Below are 24,784 nucleotides of genomic sequence, written 5' to 3'. Positions count from 1 at the left end.
AATGATCCAACTTTATTCACTTCCCACCACCAATTTTGAAGCTCTGGTGACACATCTAGAAAAAAAAGACACTTGAAATACCCCTTTTTTTTCATTTGAATCACTTTCATGTTTCTGACTCTTCTGGGCTGTTTTGTTTATTCTCTTCTAGAGCATCTTGCTGAGATGGCTGCTAGTCTCAAGCGACCGGACTCAGGAGCCTCTGGCCTCCCTGGGAGGCCTGGCCCCCCTGGCCCCCCAGGACCACCTGGAGAGAACGGTTTCCCAGGCCAGATGGGACTCCGTGGCCTCCCGGGCATTAAAGGCCCCCCTGGTGCTCTTGGTTTAAGGGGGCCTAAAGGTAAGCCATTTTGCCCTGGGGGGAACAAAAGAACACACACTGTCCTTTTTCAGATATTTCACACACCCTTCCAAGCTCCAGATATCCTGTGAGACAAGGAGACGTATTGTTCTCTTGCCCAGTGGTGATAGTAAAGATCAGAAAGCCATTATCTGACACCCTCTTGACCCTGCAGTATGACAGCAGGAGACTGAACCTACAGTTAAGGTCCCTTGATTCTGAGTACTGGTCTTTTGCAGTTACCCTCTGCCTCAATCATGGTTCAAAATAAACTTTATAGGATCTTGTAAAGGATCATTCAGACTTTTTTTTTTCTTTTTTGAGACTCAAAAATCATTGTAGAGCTCTTCTAAGATGGCAGCAACCAACCTTAGAATGTATCCGTTACTTAAACGAACAACATTTGTTAGCAGGTCCTAAGACATAAATTTCATCATGAATTGAGGCTGCCTCCTTCTTTTAAAAAGTGACATTGGGGATATTTAGTTTTGATGGATTTTTTCGGCTCAGAAGTACAATTGAACTTTTTTTGTTCTTTAACATATGAGGGAATGTGAGAACATTTGCTTCTTCCCCTTTTATTGAAGTTAAGCCCTTAAAATCAGTGTTTTGCAAAAAATAAAAATAAAAATAAAAAAATAGTATTGTGAGTGTGTTAGGTATTCAGCAGGACCTGCAGAAGGACTGGTTGCCTCAGATGGTGTTTACTAGTTGAGGTGAGTACGTTAGCGTGGGGTGTGTGTGTGTGTGTGTGCCCTGGATAATTTACAGAGAGGGCTAAATAAAATGAAGAATTTCTATATCTTGGGGAGTGACTGACAGTTCTCTAGGGAGCTTCAGAAAGATGTGGCATCAGAAACAGACGGGCTTTTTTTTTTTTTTTTAAATGGCGGTGCTCCAATTAGGGATAAATATTATGGTGTGAAGGGTCAGAGGGCAAGCAAGCTGCCTCTTTGGATCTATAAATGAATTGCTGAGGTATTTGGCTAACTACACTTTCAGCTGGAACAATTTTGTTAATTATATTTGATTTTTTTTTTTTTTTTTTTTTTTGCATGTGCATTGCCGTATGTGAAAAAATGAGCCCTAATTGGAGCCCCTTGTAAGGCTGGCACCATTTCCAAGCTTTCAGAGGCTGGACAAAATCAAACATGGAGAGAGCTCAGAGCTCATCTTCAAGAGAACCGAGTATTTTCTTTGAAAGAATCACATCGCCACTCACCTTCGTCCTGCTTGTAGCTACTGGTTCAGGAGCTCACGAGTAGCTCCTCTCTCTGTGGTTAGTCCCCGTTCATTCTGTTCACAATTTCCAAGAAACTCTGCTGCTTCGAGTGGATTGCTGGCTTGGCTGGTTCTGTAGAACCACAGCCCGCTGTGACGCCTCAGCCTTTCTCCTAAGTCCCCTTTAGAGCAGCGGTTCTGCGAGGGGGCTCCCTGCAGCGTCTGCACCACCAGGGACCCCGTTTGGGGCACAGATTCTCCAGCCCACCGCTCCCACTGACCAGAGACTCTGCCTGGCGAGCTGGGGCCGCAGTGTGTGTCCCAGCAAGCCCGCAGGTGGATGCTGAACGCATCGGCATTAGAATAGTTACCCATCTTCCATCTTCCGACTGAAGAGAAACACCGTGTAGGGCCTAGAGAAATCCCAGCCCTATTTCCTGTGGCCTAAAGGAAGTCTCCGTACGTGCGGTAGGACGTTACTTTGAGTTAGGGAGAGAACTCGCCTCAAGTCGCATTTTACTTCCTAAGAAGTAAGGTCTGTGTCTACTTGCTATGCTAGCAGAGCCTGCCTAAAGCTGCGTTTCTCAGCCTGGGGTGCACCGTGGGGTCATCTGGGGTGCTTTAAAAACTGTCCACGGCTGGGTCCCATTCCCAGAGATTCCGACTTAATAGGCCTGAGCAGCAGGATTTAAAAACACTCCCCATCTGGTTTTAATATACAACCAGGATTGGGAACCACAGGAAACAAAGGTCAAATGTTCAGTAAGCTTCCTGGGAAGCTCCTGGCAGCACTGAATTGTGGCTGGGTTGGGCTGACCTGGCTCTAGCAGTTGAACCTTATTTTGAAGGGAAGAAAAATCTATTTCTATTTTGGAACCTGGAAAGTGCCCCTGGCACAGAGTTTATTCATCAAGCATAGTTTGATTGTGTAAGGGACTTCCCCCTAATGTTTCTTCAGTATTTATGACATAGTCTATAGTCTAGAAGAGATATAGCCTTTTTGTTTTTTCTAAAGAACTTTTTCTCCCCACCCTCCTCCATCACTTTATTATCACTGGGTTCCTTTAAAGCAGCATCTTCTCTGTTTTACTTCTTGAAATTTGGGGTGTGGGAAGAAAAGAGTACTATCCTTGGGATTTTATCAATCAGTGCTGTCACAAATTTGGAAATGTATGATTCCAGGTAACCCGACTTGGCCTTTCTTGTCCTACCACATACATTATAACACTAATATTTGATTGAAAACATAATGTCCCACTAGCCAAAGGTTATAGATCAATTTTTCCTGGAGAACAAATACTCCAGCATTTGAAACTTAAATGTTCAGCCAATTAGCAAAGGGATGTATTTCAGTGTCACCTGCAGCCTTTCTCCCATGCCTAACAAAGGCATAGTCTGAATCTTGCTCTCCATATTACTTTGAGAGTCTTTTTCCAAGAAAATTACTACATAAATAATGAACAAATAAAATTTACTAAGGCTTTTAGCAGTTCAAACTATGTCTTTAGTGAAATCATTTTTTCCTAAAAAATTAGTCTGCAAAACACAGTGCAACGTTTTCAGTAGGAACTAGCAGAAATATGCCAGAAATCATACCCAAATCTTAAATCATATTTATAATTTTTTTTTGTTTTTCATTGACATGTTCTGTGCAATGTTACACAAACAGGGCCAAGACCCATGCCGCATGTGCGTTTTTTATGTGCACTCAAACAGGAACATGAGAGGTACCTAATTGGCTTTATGTTCACTTTGTTTAGTATTAGTCTTCTGTGTCATAAATACTATTTTTTTAAAGATTTTATTTATTTATTTGACAGAGATAGAGACAGCCAGCGAGAGAGGGAACACAAGCAGAGGGAGTGGGAGAGGAAGAAGCAGGCTCATAGCGGAGGAGCCTGATGTGGGGCTCCATCCCATAATACCGGGATCACGCCCTGAGCCGAAGGCAGACGCTTAACCGCTGTGCCACCCAGGCGCCCCCATAAATACTATTTTTAAATGTTCATGGTTTGGATTAATTTTAAGCCCCTTTGAGTAAGGCTATATATATATTTTTAGATACTTTAGTGTGAGTCAAACAGATGTGTCGATATGTAAATGACAGCTTGAGAAAATACACATGTCATTATTAACACTTTTTTTCGGTATTAATCTGCTTGCATGGGTCGGAGTATCAGTTATAGCTTTCAAATAAATGAAATAAACAGCAACTATGGAGCAATGAGAATTTCTTTCATTTTAGCCTCTCTGTTCAGATGGAGCTGTTTTGCTACTTACACTGCACATTTCCCTTTTTACCTTATCTAAAGCTCATTTTACAAGCTCGCTCGCTCTATTTTTCCACACAGTAGGCTAGCTAATAAAGGTGGACTTTTAGTTCCCTGAGCCATTTTTCAGACATGTCAAAAGAAGACATGATCAGGGTTTGAAGAAGCGGATTAACCCCGGGGATCACAGAGCAGCTCCGTCTGCTGTGAAGGGGCAGCAGCTTGCCCTGTGGCTCTGTCCTGGAGCCCATCTAAAAATCACGTTTCTACGACTGATAACCACACAGCAGCATCACCACAAAGACGGTAGTCTTCTTCCTTGCAAGTGACATTTTGCAGGGGATGTGGCTTCATGCTAGAACGTTTAACTTTCACTGTCTGCATGGAAGTTACATTTTAATTTATAATCTTCATCTCCTAGCTTTGGAAAATGTGGCACATTTATTGGTTCTCTTCTCCTTGCTAGCCTCCAGAATTACAGTGATATGACATTTAAATTGCTAAGTTAACAAGAGCGCTTAAGTTGTTAGTTTTTAAAATGCTAATTACCATATCTTCCTAATATAGTAAGGCCATACTGATGATGAATGTAAAAAAACAGCTTATGTGAATATGAGTTCAACTTGAGCTCTGTATCCTTACACAGTATTTATATACATTTAAAAATTTTTTTAAATATAGTTGATTCTTGATAAAAATATTCATACAAGGACATTCACAGCTAAAATCAAAGTATGGTGACTAAACATTCACTTCATAATTAGAGTTTTTTTTTTTTTTACTATTTTGGCATGCATGCTTTTGTTTTTTAAATTATAAAAAACGACTCAATATTGAATAAAGTTGGGCTGATAAAAATGTTTGGAAAAAATGACTATGTATGGAATCTGTTGCAAAATGCCACTGCATCTTCTAAAAGAGTAGTAGGATAATATAATACCATACCAGTGGGATAGAAGAATGTCTTCTACTAGGAGCTGTAAACGTCATTTAGGGCCAGTTGACTAGGTATTAGGGCATTTTGTTAATGAGGCCAAGTTTCTGGGTTTCTCTGCAGGGGCCCGGATAATTAATGGAACTTGGTTCTGTGGCTGCTGGATCCCTAAATTCAATCAGCTGTCTTGCAAATACACATGGTTGGTTGTAATCCAAAACACATTCTCTATAAATAATGACTCATAAGTGAAATGTAGGCACTCGTGACAGCACGTTTTAAATTTTGAAAATTCATTAATTTATTTTCAGTGACACTAAATTTACAGTGTTTGAGAATTTAAAAATGTACGAAAAGATATTTAGCGAAGAGTTTTTTTCCCACCCCAGTCTCCCATCTGCCTAGATTCCTTTATCCTTCCCATTAGGTAATCCCTTTTATTAGTTTCCTACGTATCCTTACCAGTGATGATGTACAATATATGATTACATACATTCCCTGCAGCCTTTTAGAAGCAAGTCATATTGCCCTTTAGTAGCGATCTGGACCTTGAGTTTTTTTACTGATCAGGACTTGAGATCATTCAAAGAGCTTCCTGTTTTTCCTTCATTGCTGCATAGTATGCCATTCTGCAGAAGTAGCATAGTGCGTTTCATCCTCTCACGGACACTTAGACCATTCTCCTGCCACTACGGCAAAGCTGCCGTAGACAACGCTATTTCATTTTTGGGTAAATATCAACATAACCTCTACGTTTCCACGATAAATTCCTAGAAGTGGAATTGCCAGGTAAAATGGTACTACCATTTGTAATTTTGATAGATAACTGTTAAATTATCCTCCAGGAGACTGTCCCAATTTGCAGTCTTATTTGCAATATGTAATGATGTGTTTTTCCACAGACTTGCTAGCGTATGTTTAATTCAACTTCGGAATTTTTGCCAACTGTATAGTTCAAAGTAGCTTTCGTGTTATTTTTAATTTCCATTTTTTTTGATGTGAGAGTGAAGTCAAGGAATTTTCCGTATATTTCAGAGCTATTTTTGTTTCCTTTTAGTGACTTCCTTGCTTATATATTCTCTCTTTTTTTATTGTTGTTGACCTTTTTGTATTGATTTTAGGAACGCTTCATATTTGAATCATAACAGAAAGGCCAACTCAAATCTGAAGTTATAAAATAATTCTCCCTTGTTTTCTTCTGGTTCTTAAATTACATTTAAATATTTCATCCACTTGTAATTTATCCTAGATTATGTTGTGAGGAACAGATTCAACTTTATTTTTTCTTTCCAGCTGGCTACCCACTTTTCCCAATACCATTTATTGACTTGTTCGACTGTTTCCCACTTTAAGATGGCACATTTATTACAAAACAAAATCCTGTACATATTGGAGCCTGTTTCTTGGGCTGGTTCAGTGGTCAGTCTATTCGCATACCAGTACCACACCATTTTAATTGGTTTAATATGTGGTATGATTAATTCCCTTATGTAGCTTTTCTTTTTGGAGTTTTTGTGGCTACTCTGGCTTATGTGTTTTTCTGTACAAACTTCAGAATCCCCTTTTTCGGTCAAAAAAATATTTTTATTGGGATCATGATGAAACTTCAGCTTAGGGAGAACTCACACCTTTTTGTGATGATATCATTTCACCTAAGAACAGTTGTGAAGTCCTTTTGCATCCTTTAGAAATGTTAATTTTTTAATGTTAGATTTGCATATTTCTAATTAAACTTATTCCTTGTTATTAATTTAATTGCTATTATAAATGGGATATTTTTTCACTACATCTTAGTTCTGGTGGTTGTTTGTATATATGAAAATTATTGATTTTCATATACTAATTTTGTATCTTGCTCCTTTACTGAATTCTCTCATTGCTTGTAGGTTTTGAGTTGATTTTCAAGGATTTAAGATAGATACTGATACCACTTGAAAACAGGGATGTTTCTGACTCTCAAACCAAATGACAAATACTAGTGATAAACTGGGCATCTCCGTAATGTTGTGTGTAGTGGACTTGCTTCTCCTGTTTCTCATGAAGCATTATGCTAACTAACTCTGAGTTGAGGTAGATCTATTTTCTCATGTGAAGGAGTTAACACTTGATTGTTATTTTACTGAATGTTGATCATTTGATATTTGATTTAGTTTATCATTTGATGAATAGGGTTATTTGATTTTTTCCTCCTTAGATCTCTTCATATAATTGACTTAACCTTTGCCTTGCTTCATATTTACTACAACCTAGTTTGTGGCAACTTCATGACCTTTGGCTTTCTCAATGCTGGGTGTGCTTAAAGTTTAAAAACATGACATTTTCTTTTTATAAACATATAGAAAAATAACATTTCTCTAATGAAATGCAGGTGACTTGGGAGAAAGGGGGGAACAAGGCCCTCCAGGAAGAGGTCCTAAGGGCTTGCCCGGAGCTACAGGTCTCCCAGGTAAGTGTGTTATATGGCCACACGGGGTTGAGAAATTGGTAGTGAGTAGGCAGTCTGAATTGGATACCATTTTAAAGAATTGCTCGTTGATTACTTAAGCCTGTCATGTGATTCTCAATAATGGCTGGCACAGATTTTTCAAGACCAACTTTAATGACGAGTTAAATGACTTGAAAATCATGCTTGTGTTCCTTGTGAGAAAACAAGTGTCAGGGCTTAAAATATTAATTTCTTGAATAGATGACTTTTAAAAAGTCAAGGTCCAGCCACAATGCACTTGTTAGAGAATTCTGAATGAATGAGGTCCTATCCATTTTCAGCCTAGTTGATAGTTCTCTGTTTATTTTTTAACCAAAAAGTCAGAGCAACAAGAAAAATCAAGTTTTTAAACTACTCATGTTGCATAGGGAGTAACTGAAATCTTATTTTAAAAGCTCCTGTTTCAAATACCCAGACCCTCCAGAAACCCACATCCCAAAAATAAAAATAATAAAATAAATAGACCTGAACATTCCTATTCATATAACCACAAAGAGCCGTGCACAAGCCACGTATCGCAGCTGCGTTGGTTGAGGCGACAAAGTTGCTTCTGTGTGAAGAGCCTGGGTTCACTCACTGGGCGTCTGTTCACTCTTTACACACTGGCTACTCTGTCTCCACAGTCCAGGCTGCCGCACACTCCTCCGCTGGGAAATGACCTAGCAGCCCAACCACAGACGCAGCACTGCGGGGTGGAAAGTCAGTTCGGTTTGAGGGCATGAAGGACATGCAGCCTCCCAGCGAACTCTCACAGCTGCTGAGGCAGAGGCTAAGCAAGGCTCCCAAACCCTGGAGAGGAGAGTCAGGGTGAGACGTTCTGCAGAAAAAAGGTGGTCCACGCTTCTACAGTGGATTTGGAAAACTTGGTGTAGGGAAATTTAGAAAAAAAAAATGCTCATTTTCTAATTCTGACAGAGGCTTACCTATTCAATCATGACTCTAATTTGCAGCCAAAAACATCCCTGCTTTCTCATTAGCCATTTCATTGCTCCTGGGAATTGCTTTCTCATTAAAAAATTTTTAAAAAAATATGAATACATTTTGGAGATGGCTCAAACACTGCTTTGCTAAAACTGTGATTTATGGGTCTGTCAAGATGCTTTCACAAATTGATAAATTTTCGTGATTGGGAAAGGAAGTTTTTATGATTGGAAAAGGGAAGAAAATCTGGTTGAAGCAACATGAGACCAAGAGAAGATTTCAGTGTACGATAAAGTCTGTATTCACTGATGGACGTTTAGAAGAGGAAAGGGAAATAGAATTTACTGAGTGCTTTTCTCCTTTATCAGTGGTAGCAATAGGTGGTTTAAAGCTGATAAGACCATTACAGTTTACTTAATTATCTATGTATTACAAGATTGCCTTACAATTTCTCCTTCTCCCATTTTGTTGACAAATGATGTAACAGTTCTCAGACCAGCAACTTGCATTCTTGGCAAGATTTTCCTTTATCAAAAATATATTATTATTTCTGGTGACTCTTAGTTTCAAAAACTCTGTTGATAAACCATGTTTTAAGTTTCAAATGGGAACACTGAGGCTGACCCAGCTCTACACAGTGTCCCAGGCTGTTGCAAGGGGCACATTATTCCCCACGTGCAGTAACCCACTCAGAGTTGCTGAATCTGACTGGGAGGGGTTTACCTGTGCTCTTGGGCCACTGCTCTCCCAGGAAGGGGCTTCCCTGATTTGCTTTTGAATACATCAGACATTCCTGTGTGGGCACAACAGTTAAGGCCTGACGAGCTCATCACTGGCAGCTCTGCCTGGTCCTCATCTTGTCCACCTTATGAAAAAATTAATTTGTTATAGCTGGCCTTGGATTTAATACTTAAATATGACTTGTTAAAAAACTTTTATGGTCTATTTCAGGACTGCTGCACCTGCCCTTTGCCTTTTCCTTTCTGCCTTTTGCCAGTCCTTGCACCTTGCTTCCTGGCACCACTCTGAAATCTGGTCTTTCTTTGACTATGCTTTTGTTGTATTTCCCTTGAAAGGATGTTGACATTATTTGGTGGGAAATCTGAGTTTTAGATTATGTTTTAAAAGTTTCGGCTACCTTGCAAAAGCATGCAGTTTTGCAAGTGCTGTAGCGCACAGGCACAAAGCGTTCATGTTTCCCCCAACGCTGGAAGTGCCAGCTGGTGCTCTGGTTTTTAGGTCAGCTCACATTCTACACTATGAATATGCTCAGCTAACAATTTCTCGAATCCATCAGTCCCCGAGCAAGAGCTTTGTGGGTCAGTCCTCCCCTTAAGCTGGTACTGTGAAAGTGGGCTATTGGAAGCACCACAGTTCAGACATCCTGGGTTCAGATCTTGCCTGTGTCACTTACTAGCTCTATGACATCAAGTGACTTCTGGCTCCAAATCATAAATGCAAAGTACTGGTTCACAGTAAATTACTGAACCAAGTTCACTGTCCACTGAGAGGCTGGGCCTTTTAATGTCCCTGGCAGAGCTTGGGATGTGATTAGGACTGTGGTTTCTGGTCTCTCACAAACGTAATAGGAATAGGACGTTAGGGCCTGGAGGATCTTCCAACAGCACTCCGTGCAGGAACTTGTCTGGTACCTAAAAGAAACAGCCTGCAGAACAGGATATCCCGCAACCTTCCTTGTTGTCCCTACTGGGACTTGGATTCGGGACTTAAATCCTCCTGGATGAAAAAAGTTCATTTGATCATTCTTCCTGATGCAAACATACCTGACGTATTTGAAAAAATGTAACTAATACATTATCTATCAGTTATCAGAATTCCTTTGCTCTTTGTGGATGGTTTTAGTTCTCTGTCTCCTCTCTATCTTGTATCTCTCTGTTCAGTGCTAAGTATTATGTGGCCCTGTGGGGCTGTAATGGGACATTGCTTCGTTATAACCGCCATGCTGGCATCACTTTGGCTGTGGTGCTCTGTTGTCTAAAAAGTACCCATGAATCCTCCAGTCTGTTTCCCACAGCCGGAGGGAGGCGGACTGGGTATTTAGGAAGGATGGGCTCTGGAGCCAGGCTTCCAGGGTGAGCACAAAGCTCTGTCACTTTCTTGCAGCTACTCTACGTCTTAGCGCTTCGATTTCTCCTCCGTATCACAAGGTTAAAAACCACATCTACCCTCTTGAGTTATCTGGGAGGATCTATGTACATGTTAATACATGTGAAACACTTAGAACAGTGCCTGGCATATGGCCAGCATGTTGCAAACTTAGCTGTTATTATTTTGTATTCCTCTGTTTGAGTAAATACAGACTTACAGAGGTCACCTGCTCTGACAAAGGTCTCTCAGGTAATAAGTGACAGATGCAGATATTCCTGCTTTCTAGGTCCAGGTTCATACAGTAGACAAAATGTTGAGTTGGCTGCCTAGTCATGTGATCAGTTTGTCTTTGCCACTCTAACCATATGACTTCGGCATGTCCCCTAACCACTTAGTTAGTGTCTTGATTCCTTTTTGCCTCTCTCACAGAGCAGAGTGGATCACATTAGCGATCCCTGGGACTTTAGACATCCTCAACCCCCCATCCCCACCTTCAGTTTCTTACCACAGGCCTCTGGTGGTATCTCTTGATTGGGTTGTCTCATTAAGAGTAACTCTCTATGCCTGCTGCCACTAAGCTTGCCTACTTGGGACCAATTCCTTGACGCTCTGAGGATTTTAAAGAAACATATTTAATAATAGGTCCTGATCTCCACTGTGCATTCAAATTCATGAGGGGAAGAAGCCAGTTAAATAAGGACTCATATGTATGTGACCACCAGAAATGTGGCTTGTGAGCCGACATGCTTTCCCTTCTTGGACGAGGAGAGAAGGGTAGAGCTGGCTTTGTGTGGGGTCACACTAGGCAACTGAGCTATTTAGGTTTCTTACGCAAATTTTGCGAGGAGGTGAGCTTTGCTTGTGAATATTGACTGGGAAAAAAAAACTCCAACAAGCCCCAAACCAAGGGCACACTCCGTTTAGGCTGGTTTAGCGGTAGCCATTTATCCTATTTCCATCACTGCAGCTATTTTATTTGGCTATGGGGATCTTATATAAACAAACGGCTTTACGCCAATTCCTTAAACATAAATGCTTTGTCAAACACCACAAAAGTAAGCTCAGGATAAGGAAGTCCCTGCCACATAAAACATTTTACATAACCCGTGGATAAATCACCAAATTAATGCTGAAAATTACTTTCAGGTTTTTTTTTTTGAAGGCCTTTATACACAGTCCCTTTCACTCTGCAGCGCGTGTTAGATCCTTCAGCACATTCCGGCCGCGGGGACCGGTCTCCATCAATGTAACATGACTACCCTCTAGTGTCCGCACAGAGAATGACAGACATTTCTTTTTTTAAAATAATGAAATGTTTGGCCATAACGTTTTAATAGGTCCTTCAAATTTCAGAAAGCTGTGCAATGATGAGCTAGTTAGTGCAGCTAACACACCCTTTGTCTGCAGACAAAGCAGAATGAGGACACTTCAAAGCTGTTTTCTCCTGAGGAGTTGGAGGGTAGTTTATAGATACTCGCTAATGCAGCTGCTGGACTTCTTCAATGATTTGGACTGTGACACAGTGTCACCCCAAAATTACACTCCTAAACAGCAGAACATTTGAGAATAAATGCCCAGGGTCCGGACTCACCAGAAACTGATGATCTGTTATGTGACAGCCGGTTTTTTCCCTCTGGTCATTTCTACGGGACAAAACATCAGAAAAAAATATCTTTCGTGTCTTCTGATAGTTAGAGCTGCAGAAGAATCAGGACTGCTCCTGGTTACTGTGCCTCTTTTTACTTCCTAGTCAATCCAGGTGCAAAGAATTAAACAGAAAAACACCCTCCCACCCACGCACGTGGGACAGGCGCACGCACGCGCACACCTCGGTGGAATTAGCTCCTCAGTCGGTGTGGGGATCCGGTGGGGTTAGAGTAGCGTGGAAGGGGCCTTGTTTCTCGCTGCAACACCCTCTAGCTGTGTGACGATGGACGATTATTTAGCCTTCTTAGCGCTCAGTTCACACAGGAGGAAACTAGGCTCAATAATGAGCACAGTTCACTGCCACGGTAAAGTGGAAATATTTTGTAAGTGTTGAGGGTGACGACGATGACATTATCCAAAGCTCCAGGGGGTCAGTCGCTGTATTTGCCCAAGGGAGAATTGGACTAGATGTGCTTTACATAAAATAAACTGATGGTACACAGGATGGTTTCATCAACTCTTTCCTCAAAGTACGAGCAGGAATCTGGAATAAATGCACAAGTGAAAAACCTCTCCTGGAATGTGTAGTGATGGAGAACTAAATATGAAAACCTAAAGAGCTTTCCTTCTGCTTTCTAATATTGTGTAGTAGAGAATGAGTGTAAGGTTTGAGGCAGAAAGCTGGCTCTACAAATGCCCAGTAAAAATTTGAATTCTAACATTTAGGAGCTGAGAGGCCTATTCAAGAACGCAGCTTCTAGCTTTCCGTGACAGTTATCAGAGGTTCTGCAGGCACTGGCCGTCTTCCCTGGTGGCCGCTGGTGGCTGGAGTAGAGCTGCCACAGGCCTCCGTCCTTCCTGCTGCCTCCCCACCACTGACTTCTCATTATATCAGTTTTCTTTGTACCTGTGTTACCAGTTATCTTCTTGTAAAGACAGCAGGACATTTCTTAATCCAGGGCTATTTCTTTACTACCTGAAGGGTCAGCCAACTTTTTCTGTGAAGGACTGGAGTTTTTGGATCTGTGGGCCCTGCGGTCTCTGTGGCAGTTACATAGCTCTGCCCTTGTAGTGAAAAAGCAGCCACAGGCAATACATACACAAATGGCCATGGCTCTGTTCTAAAACTATTTGCAAAAACAGGTGTTGGCTCATGGGCTCCCCCATGTTCACCCACCCTGGCCTGCCTTACCCGCTTTGCCTCTGTGGTCATTTGGTCTGTGACCTCTCCTTTGGGCATTTTTCTCCTCTTAATCTTGATTTGATTTTGTTAAGGCAGACCTGGTATGTCTCCATGGGAACATTGCTGCTCCTAAGGCGTCTGAAAGTTACCCTTTATATGCACCTTTATCTGGCCTATCTTTTAAACCTTAAAAGAGCAACTTTGAACAACCACTTGTGTCAAGAGACCTGAGGAGGCTCTGCTAGAGGCTTATTTATAGGTGCTCTCGGTTAGGGAAAAACTTTCTCAGGGGCCTTGTCTTTAGAGGAAAACACAATCATCTGCTTCACTACAACTTAATACAGCTAAACGGAAGCTTATGGGATAAATTAGGGGGAATTACTTACACCTCTGCTTATCTACAGCCTTGAGATGGATAGAATCAAAGATAATTATTCCCTTAAAACTTAATGTGTTGTTCTATATTCTTGCTTTGTGTGGATCTAATTGTAAGCATAACAGGAAGAATGAGATCTTATATATAAAATAAGACCTCTAATCTAGCTTCCTTCTAAAGTATGTGAGAGGGCGCCTGGGTGGCTCAGTCTGTTAAGTGTCTGCGTTTGGCTGAGGTCATGATCCCAGGGTCCTAGGATCAGCCCCGTCTCGGGCTCCCTGCTCAGTGGGGAGCCTGCTTCTTCCTCTTCCTGCTGCTTTGCCTACTTGTGCTCTCTCTCTCTGTCAAATAAATGAATAAAATCTAAAATAAATAAATAAATGAAAGTATGTGAGATATATGTAGTAAGACCACTTAATAAGACCAGACCACTATAATAAGACCAATAAAGGACCACAAAAATAGAAAAAGAAAACTAAAACCACCGAGAAAGAGAGTAACTAAACCTAAGCAAGTATATAATTGAACATGTTCACTGTTTTGGCTGAATGGCCGAGGTAGGATGGCTGAGATGGAATCATCATGGCATATACAGTTTGTCTTACAGTTTCTCCCTGCCATCTTTACGTTGATAGTATGAAAACACTGCTGGTATGATGGGGTGGGTAAACACTCAGCAGAAACTCCTCTCTGTTATGGGGTGCCCTGCACAGAGAATGTGCCCCACTGGGTGACCAAATAACCTTGGAACCTGACAAAGGGAAAAAAGCTCCCAAGGAANTCTCCCAAGGAACTCAGGCCATGACAAAGTTCACACAGGGGTGAGCCCTTGATGGGAAAACATCCGGGAAGTTTGTAGGTGCATTGCACAGGCTTCTNAGCTCCCAAGGAACTCAGGCCATGATAAAGTTCACACAGGGGTGAGCCCTTGATGGGAAAACATCCGGGAAGTTTGTAGGTGCATTGCACAGGCTTCTAGGACATCCATTGGTGATATCCTCGTAATCATAATAGCCCCTGTTTATTAGATGCTTTCGGGCATGGAGTTTAGTTTTAAGGAAAGTATCATTCCATCTTGGAGATGAAAAAACTGAAAGGTTAGTGACTTGCTAATGTCACCCTATTCACAAATGGCAGAGTAAGAACTTAGAGCTATTTGTCTCTAAGTCCTGTGCTCCTAACTGCTGAGCTATACTTATACTCCCTGTCTGGAGATTGGTCACCTGTTAGCGATGATGCCACTGGAGAAATACAATGTGAGCCACAAGGAGAGTTGTGTGCATGATTTTAAATCTGCTAGTAGCCACATTATCAACGTCAAAAGAATCAGGTGAAATTAATTTTAATAATATAGTTTGTTTAACCCATTGTGTCCAAAGTATTCTAATTTTATCATGTAATAATAACAAAAATTATTAATGAAACATATTTTTAAAATTTTACACTAAGTTTTCAAAGTCCAGGTGTGTTTTACACTCTTACAGTTCATCCCAATTTGACTTAGCCACATTTCAGTGCTCAATAGACATATGTGGCGGAGGCTACCATACGGGAGATGCCGAGGCCCCCTTCCATTTTTAATTCCTAAGAAACCCGATTCCAGTGAAGAAATTTTATCATCATCATCATCATCGGTCCTCATCCATCCTTTCCAAAAGCAGTTACCAAGGCCCTGTGTGCACCCCCCGCTGGGCTGGGGGAGGGAGTTTGCAGCCATGGGGGGGGGTGTTCTCCTGTTCACATGTGCAATTGTTTGTTTCAGGTGAACCAGGTCCTGCCAGCTACGGGAGGAATGGTCGGGATGGCGAGCGAGGCCCCCCAGGGGTGGCAGGAATTCCCGGGGTACCTGGCCCCCCGGGCCCTCCTGGCCCTCCTGGGTTTTGCGAGCCAGCCTCCTGCACCCTGCAGGCTGGGCAACGGGCCTTTAGCAAAGGGCCCGATCAGTGAAAAGCTTAGCGCCACGTGGCTGTCTGCATAAACCGTGCCTGGCAAAGGAGCGTGGAAGAGAAACACCACCGAAGCTGAGGCAAGAGACGACATTACCTTCAATATTATTACATAAGTCTTATTTGACAGATTTAAAACAATGGTGCTATTCAATAAATCCTCTTTCTTTTCCCTTGGAGGGGAGACAGGAGAGTCATCAGATGAAAAACAAAACCCAAAAACAAAAATCCCAAACCCTCCCTTTAAATAAATTTATAATCCTACCCCCAGGATGTTGAACTTGAGCGCGCCGTGCAAATGCGACGCATCGGGGGGCGCCATGCCAATAAGGGGCAGGAGTTCTTTCCCTTTTTTATGTAGATGTTGTTCTCAGATTACTGCCTCCGGTACACGGTACACAGAGGATTATCAGGCTAGTTAGGAAGAAAGCTCACTGCAGCCACTAGAACCCACGCTCAAAATGCCCTGCAGCGTGTCCTCTCGGGAGCTGCCCGCAGGGATCTCCTTATGGCCGGTGTTTTGTAGTCAGCCCGGATGTCGGGTGAACTGTACCGTATCCCAAACCCATCCATGTTCTGAACTCTTCTGTGTGAAGCAAAGAAGGAACTTTAATATCCTGCCATTCATCAGTTTTAACGAGGTTATTTATTTTCAAGGTTTGAGGTAACATCCCTGGTTGTACCAAAGAAGAAATAAATATGGTTTCTTAATCTCGTGCATGTTTTCTTATAATCATGTTCAATGAAGTGACTGAACTTATTTAGATACATGGAAAAATTTGTAGTTGCTGGTATTTCTATAGGCATTTTTATAATATTAGCGCTTTTTCTCTATGGAGAAATTAAAAAGCCCTTCCTGTTCCCTAGGGGGTGTTACCCTGGGGATAGAAGTTCTTTGTGTGTTTGTGTGCAGCGTGGGGGACAGCTTCAAGGACCTTTTGGAAATTTATTGAAAGTTATAGGGTCATCATCCCAGAAAAACACACGAGTGCATATGTACAAACATGTTTGCAGACTATTTCGACTTCATAGACCACTTCCGTGCTTGGTTTCAAGGTTTGGAACCACTGCTTTTGTTTCAATGGTTTGTTAGCTCCTTCCTATTCAGAACTTCACTGCTGCAAAAATAAATTATGTCTCACCATTTTTCTTAGACATTTTGTAATGACAGCTCAGCTAAAGCACTGTATTCTTATCAATAAGATAGATAACGCCTGACCACTTAAGAACTTTATTACTATTTACATAGTCACATTGAGTGGCTGTTTTATCGACATTTCTATAAACTATTGATCAGACTTATATTAATTTTATGTCACAGTAACTTCTCCCAGGGGCATAGCACAGTGCTCAAAACAGTCAATATCTCCAGTTGGTTTATGGAATTCAGTTATCTCAAGTCAAGGGGAAATGAGCCCTAATAGGATCTTTGATACCAATTTTTTTCTTCTGTACACTTGCTATACATTTAAAAATTTTAGCCCCATTCTTTTGGCCAAATCAATCATTATTTAATTTGTATTTGGATTTCTTTAATTTCTAAAAAAGATTTATTTATTTATTTAAGTAATCTCCACACCCAACATGGGGCTTGAACTTATGACCCCGAGATCAAGAGTTGCATACTCTACCGAATGAGCCATCCAGATACTCCTTCTACCCCCCCATTTGGATTTCTTTAAAACTGCTTATAACATCTAGTTCTGTGATTTGAGCATGGATTGTGCTTAAGGAGAATGATTCCAACTTGGCTGCATAATGAGTGTCATTTACACACACTGAGAAGGATGTTTTTCCTTCATGTGGAATAGGTAATTTTTGGAAATAGAGATATCTGTTATAACTACTTAAAATGATCTTTATATAAATGGCAAACCTTTTGAGGTACTGCATCATCTAACCAAATAAATGCAAAGAAATTGCCTTGTCTTCCCACAAAGATGGTTTTATTTTAACAGGAGTGACAAAATCAAATACAACAAAAGAAAAATTAGATAACCAAATAAATAAGTTTCCCAGTTCTAGAATATTGTATTCATAAGAAAATTTTTAAAAAATAAAATTTCAAAGAAGAGTTCATTCAACTGTTTTACAAACTTGATATATAAAAGGCTGTACACAAGCTCACGGATACCATAAGCAATCTCGGAAACAACCACTTACAAATAGATTATGCAAAACTAGCACATTCCAAATGGTGGGAACAATCCATTGTAAATTCAGTTAAGTGAAATAGTTTACAGAAGCAGTAAATACTTGACTGAGAAATTGCAAAGAAAAGCATCCAGCAAATCCTCTCCAATGAAAAAGAGTTGATAAATATTTAATTAAGCCAAATCTCTCTCTCTCTAGCAAAACAGAAAGTTCCAAACCTCTTTGAGATATTTTTGAAAGTTGGGTGAAGTGTCACCTAGAGAGAAGAGTGTGTGAATAATTAAGGTTGGTTAGAAACTGGCAAATTACTCAAGGGCAAATGATTACTGACTTATTTTTAGGCAGTGCTTCTAACGCATTACAATATGATTTTCATACCAAATATCTGACAGGTTGGCTGAGAACTATGGAAATCACTTCCCAGGTTGACTGAGCACATAAATTCACTGGCATGGTTTGGGATAATCGACTTCTGTCTAGCAGAAGAGTATGAACTAGTAGTCATATCAGTTATGTGATTGATTTGATTACAGACACTTTATATGTCAAGCTGTCTAAACAAATATTGCTATTCTTAAACATCATTAGTAAAATCTGATTTGCCACCTGAAATAACCTAAGGTGAATCCTTGCTTTAGAAGATCACCTCTGACTATTATTTGATTTTTTGGCTACGACAGTGTTTCTGACATAAAATATCCATGCATTTAAAAACAACCCAATATACGGAGAAGATCACTAAAAATACATGAAATCATACCAAATATCAAGAAATTTGCTTTTTTCTGTTTGCCCTGGTAAAAGGAGAAAGTACGAATGAGAATAAAAAAATACTGGCAAACTAGTGATTCTGCCATTTACAAATTTTGCAATGGACATAAATCGTTTTAAATATCTTTAATAAAGAATATTTGTGCTCAATAAATATAGGTCAAGTCCTTTTCTTCATTGAGTAAAGCAAATCCTTTTCAATTGTGTATTTAACCCTTTTCGGTGAGCTTGTGATCTGGGATGGTGATATTAAGTGGATATGGGCTCAGTAAATATTAAATCACAATTTGTTAACCATTACAATGTAGGACTATAAATACACATGCTCAAATGCTCTTTAAATGATTAATTAGGGAAAGTATAATCTATTTGTTAGAGGACGCTGATATTATTTTTAGTGTTCATAAATGGGAATCCATGCTGACTTTCTCCTTAACATGCTTCCACATCTTACTCTTGACTCCAACAAGTTTTCTAAGACCAACTAGAGAGAGAACAAATGAGGGAAACTGGCTCCAAGAAACTACCTTTCTTTTAAGATTTATTTGAATTTGTCTTTGGCCTCCATGTTGAAGGTCTGTGTGTGAAAAGACTTAAGAATATTCTTCAGAGAGCACCTGGTTAATTTATTATATCGTAAGAAGACGTGACGATGAGAATAGTTAATACCCATTTAAATCATTCCCCAGTCTAAACAGACATATAAATCCACTGGCATGTTTTGATGTGATNTCCACTGGCATGTTTTGATGTGATTAATTTCTGTTAAGGAAACATGTTATGTATTTAACTTCTTATTGCCTATTGCCTTCGCATTAATGATGTAAGAGCTTACATTTATGAGAAAAGTTAACTGTGACATTTCTTGTCTTTCTCAGGCCCCTCTATACCAATGAGTGAGGAGATCACTTTTGTGGGACAAAAGGGGCGAAGGACGGATTGCTCTCTGGCTTTTTTTTCTGCTTGTAATTCTTATCCGCAGTCATTAGACCAGGCTTTTTATGAGCTGCCAGGGAGTTGGGTAATAAACTTAATTATTATAAGCTAAGCACTGATTCCTGTCATAAGCAAAAACATAATCTCCAGCATGGTATAGACACAAACCCTACAACAGTCCAAGTTACAGGTTTCCTGGACATCTGTGTGGCTCATGCTTGGTATGTGAGTGCTTTGGGGACATCTTTGTGGTTGAGACCTACCAGAATGGAGCTGAAGTGTGGAGCTTCAGCCATGAGAAATGGTGAAGTGGTGAAGAGTAGAAACTGCACCTTAGAATTCCCTGATTTAGGCTCAAATCCGTTATTGCTAAGATAAGCGAAAAGCTCATTATGTGTCATGGACAGATAGGAATCAAGGCCTCAAAGCATTATATCCAATTGGGATTTGGAATAAAACTAGTGCCATTCCACTTAACTTGAGTATGTAGAATGAAATCTTAAATAGTTGGATGAGGTAAGATAGAGAACAAACAAAATGGGGAAAAAATACACCCTAAATGTTATTTTAAAAAATAAATAGTTATAAAATATGCCATATAACAATCTGAATTTAAATACATCAATACGTTGAAAAATATTTATCCCTAAAATATACTTTAAATAATACAGCAAAATAAAAACTGTAAATTAATTAGCATCTTTACACCCATAAGCTTATTATGGTCAAGTGACACACACCGTTCTAATAAACTTAATTTTTATTGAACTACCCCATAAGTTTAATGAAACCTCCTACTTTATTAGTATTCACTTTTGACAAATTCATGAAGCAAGTAGCTAACTCCTTGAGTTGTACCATGTATCACTTATTACTGTATTGTCTGAACATGAAATGTTTTCTATTTAGATTTTCTTAGACTTAGCTTTGGTTTTATAAACCTGCCTTATCTTTGAGGTAAGTTTTGCTCTTCTGGGTTTGCTTCTGAGTGAGTTTTCTCTGTGCTCAACTGGTTCTTCATTCAGTTTAAACTACCAGTTAGTCTGGCACGATTTTGTTGAGGAAAGTGTTTGGATTATAGTTCCAGCTACCCAACACAGTAAAACCAAAGACATCCATTTGTCTGATTTCCTGAGTCTCCTCGTAATTAAAAAAATTAATAGAAATAATGCTACCACTGCCAGCCAACTAGTAAATGAATTCAATGAGCAAGTCACTTAGAAGTACTGAGGCATGAAAGATAGAAATTCAGTTCTTTCTTCATTTCCTCCTTTTAGAAGCCTGTGTAGTCTCTGTGAGAAGAAAGAGAGTGGGGGGAGAAGGTATGCCCCTCAACACTCAAGTTCTAAGAAAGAACATTGGAAAGAAAGAACAATAAACACTTATGTGTCTTAAGAAAGTGAACACAGGCAAATGTGGAAAAAAAAAATGAACAAAAACAATGAACCAATCTGCAAAATGATACTGAGAATTCACTGAAAAAACTGAAGAATATAATTTAACCTAGGAATTCTCAATCTCAGGGTATTATTACTTCTGTTAGGAAAATTAAAATGGTAATTTGAAAAATAGTGCTCCTTATCTTACTTTTGTAAATAATGATATATTTCTAGAAAAATAGAAACATTATACAAATCTAATTTTTAAATTTAAAAATTTTAAGTACCTTGAACATTATGGAGATTTAGACATTGTGTAACTTAATAAATGGTCTACTTCTTGAGATAAGCTAATTGCTTTTTACTTGTCCATCAAAAGAGAGTATCCTGTCTAAAAAGTAGGATGAATACTTAGGTGTTTTCATGTTAATCACCAAAATATGAGGGTAGTATACAAACTAAAGTTACCAATAGTAAAGTTGCAAGTTAACTAGTTATATAAATCCACTTAAGAAATAAAATGGAAACAGCCAAGGAATCACAGGTTATTGTGCCTTCTTCATAAAGATATTTCAAATGAGGAAGAACATAAATTAACAAAACAAATTAACAAAACACAAATTAATAAGAAATTATTTACAAAAGTAAAAAAAATAAAATAAGTGCAAAGGCAAGGGTCTGATTTAGTTGTCCACTAAACTGCTTCTAGCCTTGTATTTCTGCAAGTCTGTTCAGTTCTTCTCATTCAAATTGCTTTAAACACCATCTTGTGGACAAAAGGAGGTATATCACAGGTTCTCAATAGATGAGAAAGACTGCAGAAAAGCTAAGTCTTATTTAACTCCTAAAACATATTCATAAAAAAAATATTTTATAATCCAAACATCAAATGACATTTTTACAACATATCTTAAGGTAATTACTTAAGCTCCGTAAGTGACAAAATTTGCAGTTTCAACAATGTCATGAAATACAGAAATAGAGTATGGGATTACTTTAAAGTCATTAACTAAATTACTGTGATCACATAGTGAAAAATTTCAAAGGTTAAGACTGGTTGTGTTTCTCTTATGGTTAGGAAGAAGTGGTTAATGTCTTCAACAGGAAAGAACAATGAACAAACTCATGAATTATTCTTCCTTCTTTAGATTCCAAAGGCTATGAATATTAATTGAAGTCTATCTTGTTCTTTGCATAGAAAGACTTCTATCTGAAAGTGTTAGCTGATCTTGGTACAAAATGTTAGACTGGAATCCAAGCATACCTACATAGGACAAACCCAGTTTTAATTACTAATTTTCATCATGGCCTATAATTATTCTGGAGTTCAAATAAGAGATAATTTAGGAAATTTGGTAATTCTTCCCTGCTGTGGATACTACTGACATCTATCTGAAAGTAAACAAATGCTTTGGAATGGCATAAAATGATACAACAGAGTTTGCAACCACCAAATTAGGGGTCTTAATTATCCACTTTCTTAATATTAAGGGCATTAGGCAACTGCCAAATGTCCGCTTTATTTGGTGTTGTGTTAGCTGGGCCCAGGTTTTGTCCTCGCTCTTGGTTGCCGATCATGTGAGACAAGAACAAGTGTTGGAAGGTAAATGTTCAATAGGGTGAGAGGAGCTCGTTCCATGTGGACAGAGTCCCATTTTTCTACTTATGCCAAAGGTAGATTAAGTCATATGTGTCAGTTATAACAAATGAGCTTGAATCAATGAGCTCTATTTTGTTGAATGCATCATAGAACATGACATTCCCCATCCCCCTTAATCCACCTGAATAAATCCAAATTCTTGGAACAGGAATAAACCAGCCCAGCAATTAATGGAATTTAGAAAAAGAAAGGTTCCTAAATATACAATTTGTAAGAAAGGATGCATGACACATTCTGTGGAATTAAAATTAACAGAAGTTATAAAACAAGAAAATGAATGGAGTCTTTTTCTGGATATCTAAGACTCAAAGAAAACAAGGAAAAATACACTGATCACCAGCAGCAAAAAAGTTCATGAGAGCATGAACATGCTAATATAAGTACTTCTGGATCAGCAAAGAGGCAAAAGGATAAACAACCTACTAATTAATATGAAAAAATAATCTCTGAAAACATATAAAATGTGTAGCTTCATGACAAGTTCAAGTAAATAAAGGAGTGGCAGATGAGTTGTAAGCTTTCAGAAAATTCAAAAAATTAAAGTTCAACAAATTAAAAGCTCAAGATATACACATAGCACCAGATTTTGGATCTCTGTACATTTTTGGGAGGGATAATTTATCATTTTACTAAGAAAGTGCATATGTATATTCCAATTGTGTAATCTAAAACACAGCACCATTGTAGGTATTGCACAGGAAAGAAAATGAAGAAGAAAATCCATTTAAAGTTGAAAACACTGGAAATAAATAAAATAACCTTAGCGAATAAAATAAACAAACCTGGAATTGAAATATACAACATAATTCAATACGAAATAACGAAACGGTTGTGTGTGCACACAGCCATGTAGACAGTACCTGACCTGCAGTTCGTTCGTCTATAATGAAAACCAGTTCAAATCATGGGTGTATTTGAACAAAAGCCTCCCTACACAACTCGGTTCATAGCTTGTTCCAATCTCAGTGGGCTTGTCTTTCTAAATTCATTTTCCAATTAACAAATAAAAGCAACCATTCCGGCCTGTTGTAGCCAAACTGGAATCTGCGCTGCTCTTTGAAGAGGCAGGGCCTCCTAATTTCCTCGACAGGAGGGCTCTGTGCGGCACACTCACCGCATCTGTGGGACCCACTGTTTAGACTTCAGCAACATCCTCATGCCCAAGGTTCTAGAAAATCAGTTTTCAACCTCTCAAAATAATGTATAGTTAGGCAATAAAAATACTTCAGTAAGCAACTGGGTTGGGGGTCACTGTACTTTGGTTCCCTGTCAGAGGCCGCAGTCTTCACAGTGCCTGTTGTTTCCCCGAGGTTAGTGCTAACTCTTTGGTCTGAGCGCTGCTTGCATATCCGGTCCCATGGCTTTCCTTGGCTGCCCTGTTTCTCCAGAATACTGTTTCTCCGTAAGAGCTTTTGGGCTTCACCTCCTCAATACACATCTGCAGACACCACACATTCATCTTCTAGATCAAGGGGATTCTTTCCCAGTTGCTACGAATCCCATCCTTTACTCTGATGGCCAGTTCTTGTCTTAAAATCGGAGAGTGATCCAGCCAGAAGGATAATGGATACCAGGACCCCAAGACTTTGCTAGGCCATTTAAGCTTCAAAGGTACCAAAGACAGCTTGATGACTCCACCATCAAACACCTCTTAGGGAAAACTGCCTTCTGTCTCTCAAATGAGACACTCAGTGAAGAGACTGCAGTGTTGGGCTTTTCTTATGGAACTCTTGTACAATTGGACTCTGTTCCCCTCTTTTCATGCAGCACAGATTCATGCCAGTGGTGATTGCTTTGAACTGAGCTCATTTTACAGAATTAACAAAATCATTTCAGTCATTGGCTATGGTGGGTTTGGGGCTCCCTGATAAAATAGCCTCCTGGGTTTGGTTTTGTTTTTTTCCAAAATGAGTTATGAAGTGAAGCTCTTATTGCCTATCTATTTCTCTGTGTAAGCAGGATGGACATAGGATGGTATAAGAATTCTTCAGCTATAAAAGTATTCAAAAAACATTGAGCAGGAGCAATGCACTATATCAAAAAAATTGAAATTTTTAGCAATGATGGTAAATTTAAACTCCAAGAAAACTTTAAAATGCAGAAATCAAAGGCCAAATACAAGTTGATAATACTAGAAAATGTATATCACCATCAGCCTACTAAATCATAAGATATAATTTCATCTTGAAGAAGAACTAATGACAAGATTTGCTTGCTTAGTTCATAGAAGATCCTGAATAAAAATCATAGTAATGGTAAAGCAAAACATATGGAATGAATTGGGAAAAGCTGAAAATGCTGATATCCCAATTATTATAGGAATAGGATTCCAATTGTTGCTTTTAATGTCTGGCCTACCAAAAACAAAAACCAAGAAAAAAAAAGTCACCCATATATCATGAGGGTTTGAGAGTATTAAGATAGCTCAATGTCAAGTCTTCCTCAGGTGTGT

The 24,784-nt window shown here is 39.3% G+C and overlaps 1 protein-coding gene across 2 annotated transcripts in view; it reads left to right on the top strand.

Annotated features, from left to right (window-relative positions):
- Window positions 1-16,136, top strand: part of COL9A1 (collagen type IX alpha 1 chain) — a 92,092-nt gene extending 75,956 nt beyond the window's left edge. For both annotated transcript variants that reach the window (XM_034648242.1, XM_011233145.3), the window contains exons 36-38: window positions 152-340; window positions 7,134-7,211; window positions 15,249-16,136. In XM_034648242.1, coding sequence (XP_034504133.1) covers window positions 152-340; window positions 7,134-7,211; window positions 15,249-15,433 — 452 coding nt within the window. In that variant the 3' untranslated portion in view covers window positions 15,434-16,136. The remainder of the gene's footprint in view (window positions 1-151; window positions 341-7,133; window positions 7,212-15,248) is intronic.
- The last annotated feature ends 8,648 nt before the right edge of the window (window positions 16,137-24,784 follow it).

This window comes from Ailuropoda melanoleuca, chromosome 19 (assembly GCF_002007445.2).
Source record: "Ailuropoda melanoleuca isolate Jingjing chromosome 19, ASM200744v2, whole genome shotgun sequence".
Taxonomy (NCBI): domain Eukaryota; kingdom Metazoa; phylum Chordata; class Mammalia; order Carnivora; family Ursidae; genus Ailuropoda; species Ailuropoda melanoleuca.
Note: the sequence above shows the minus strand (reverse complement) of the source record. Positions and strands in the feature narration are given on the sequence as shown.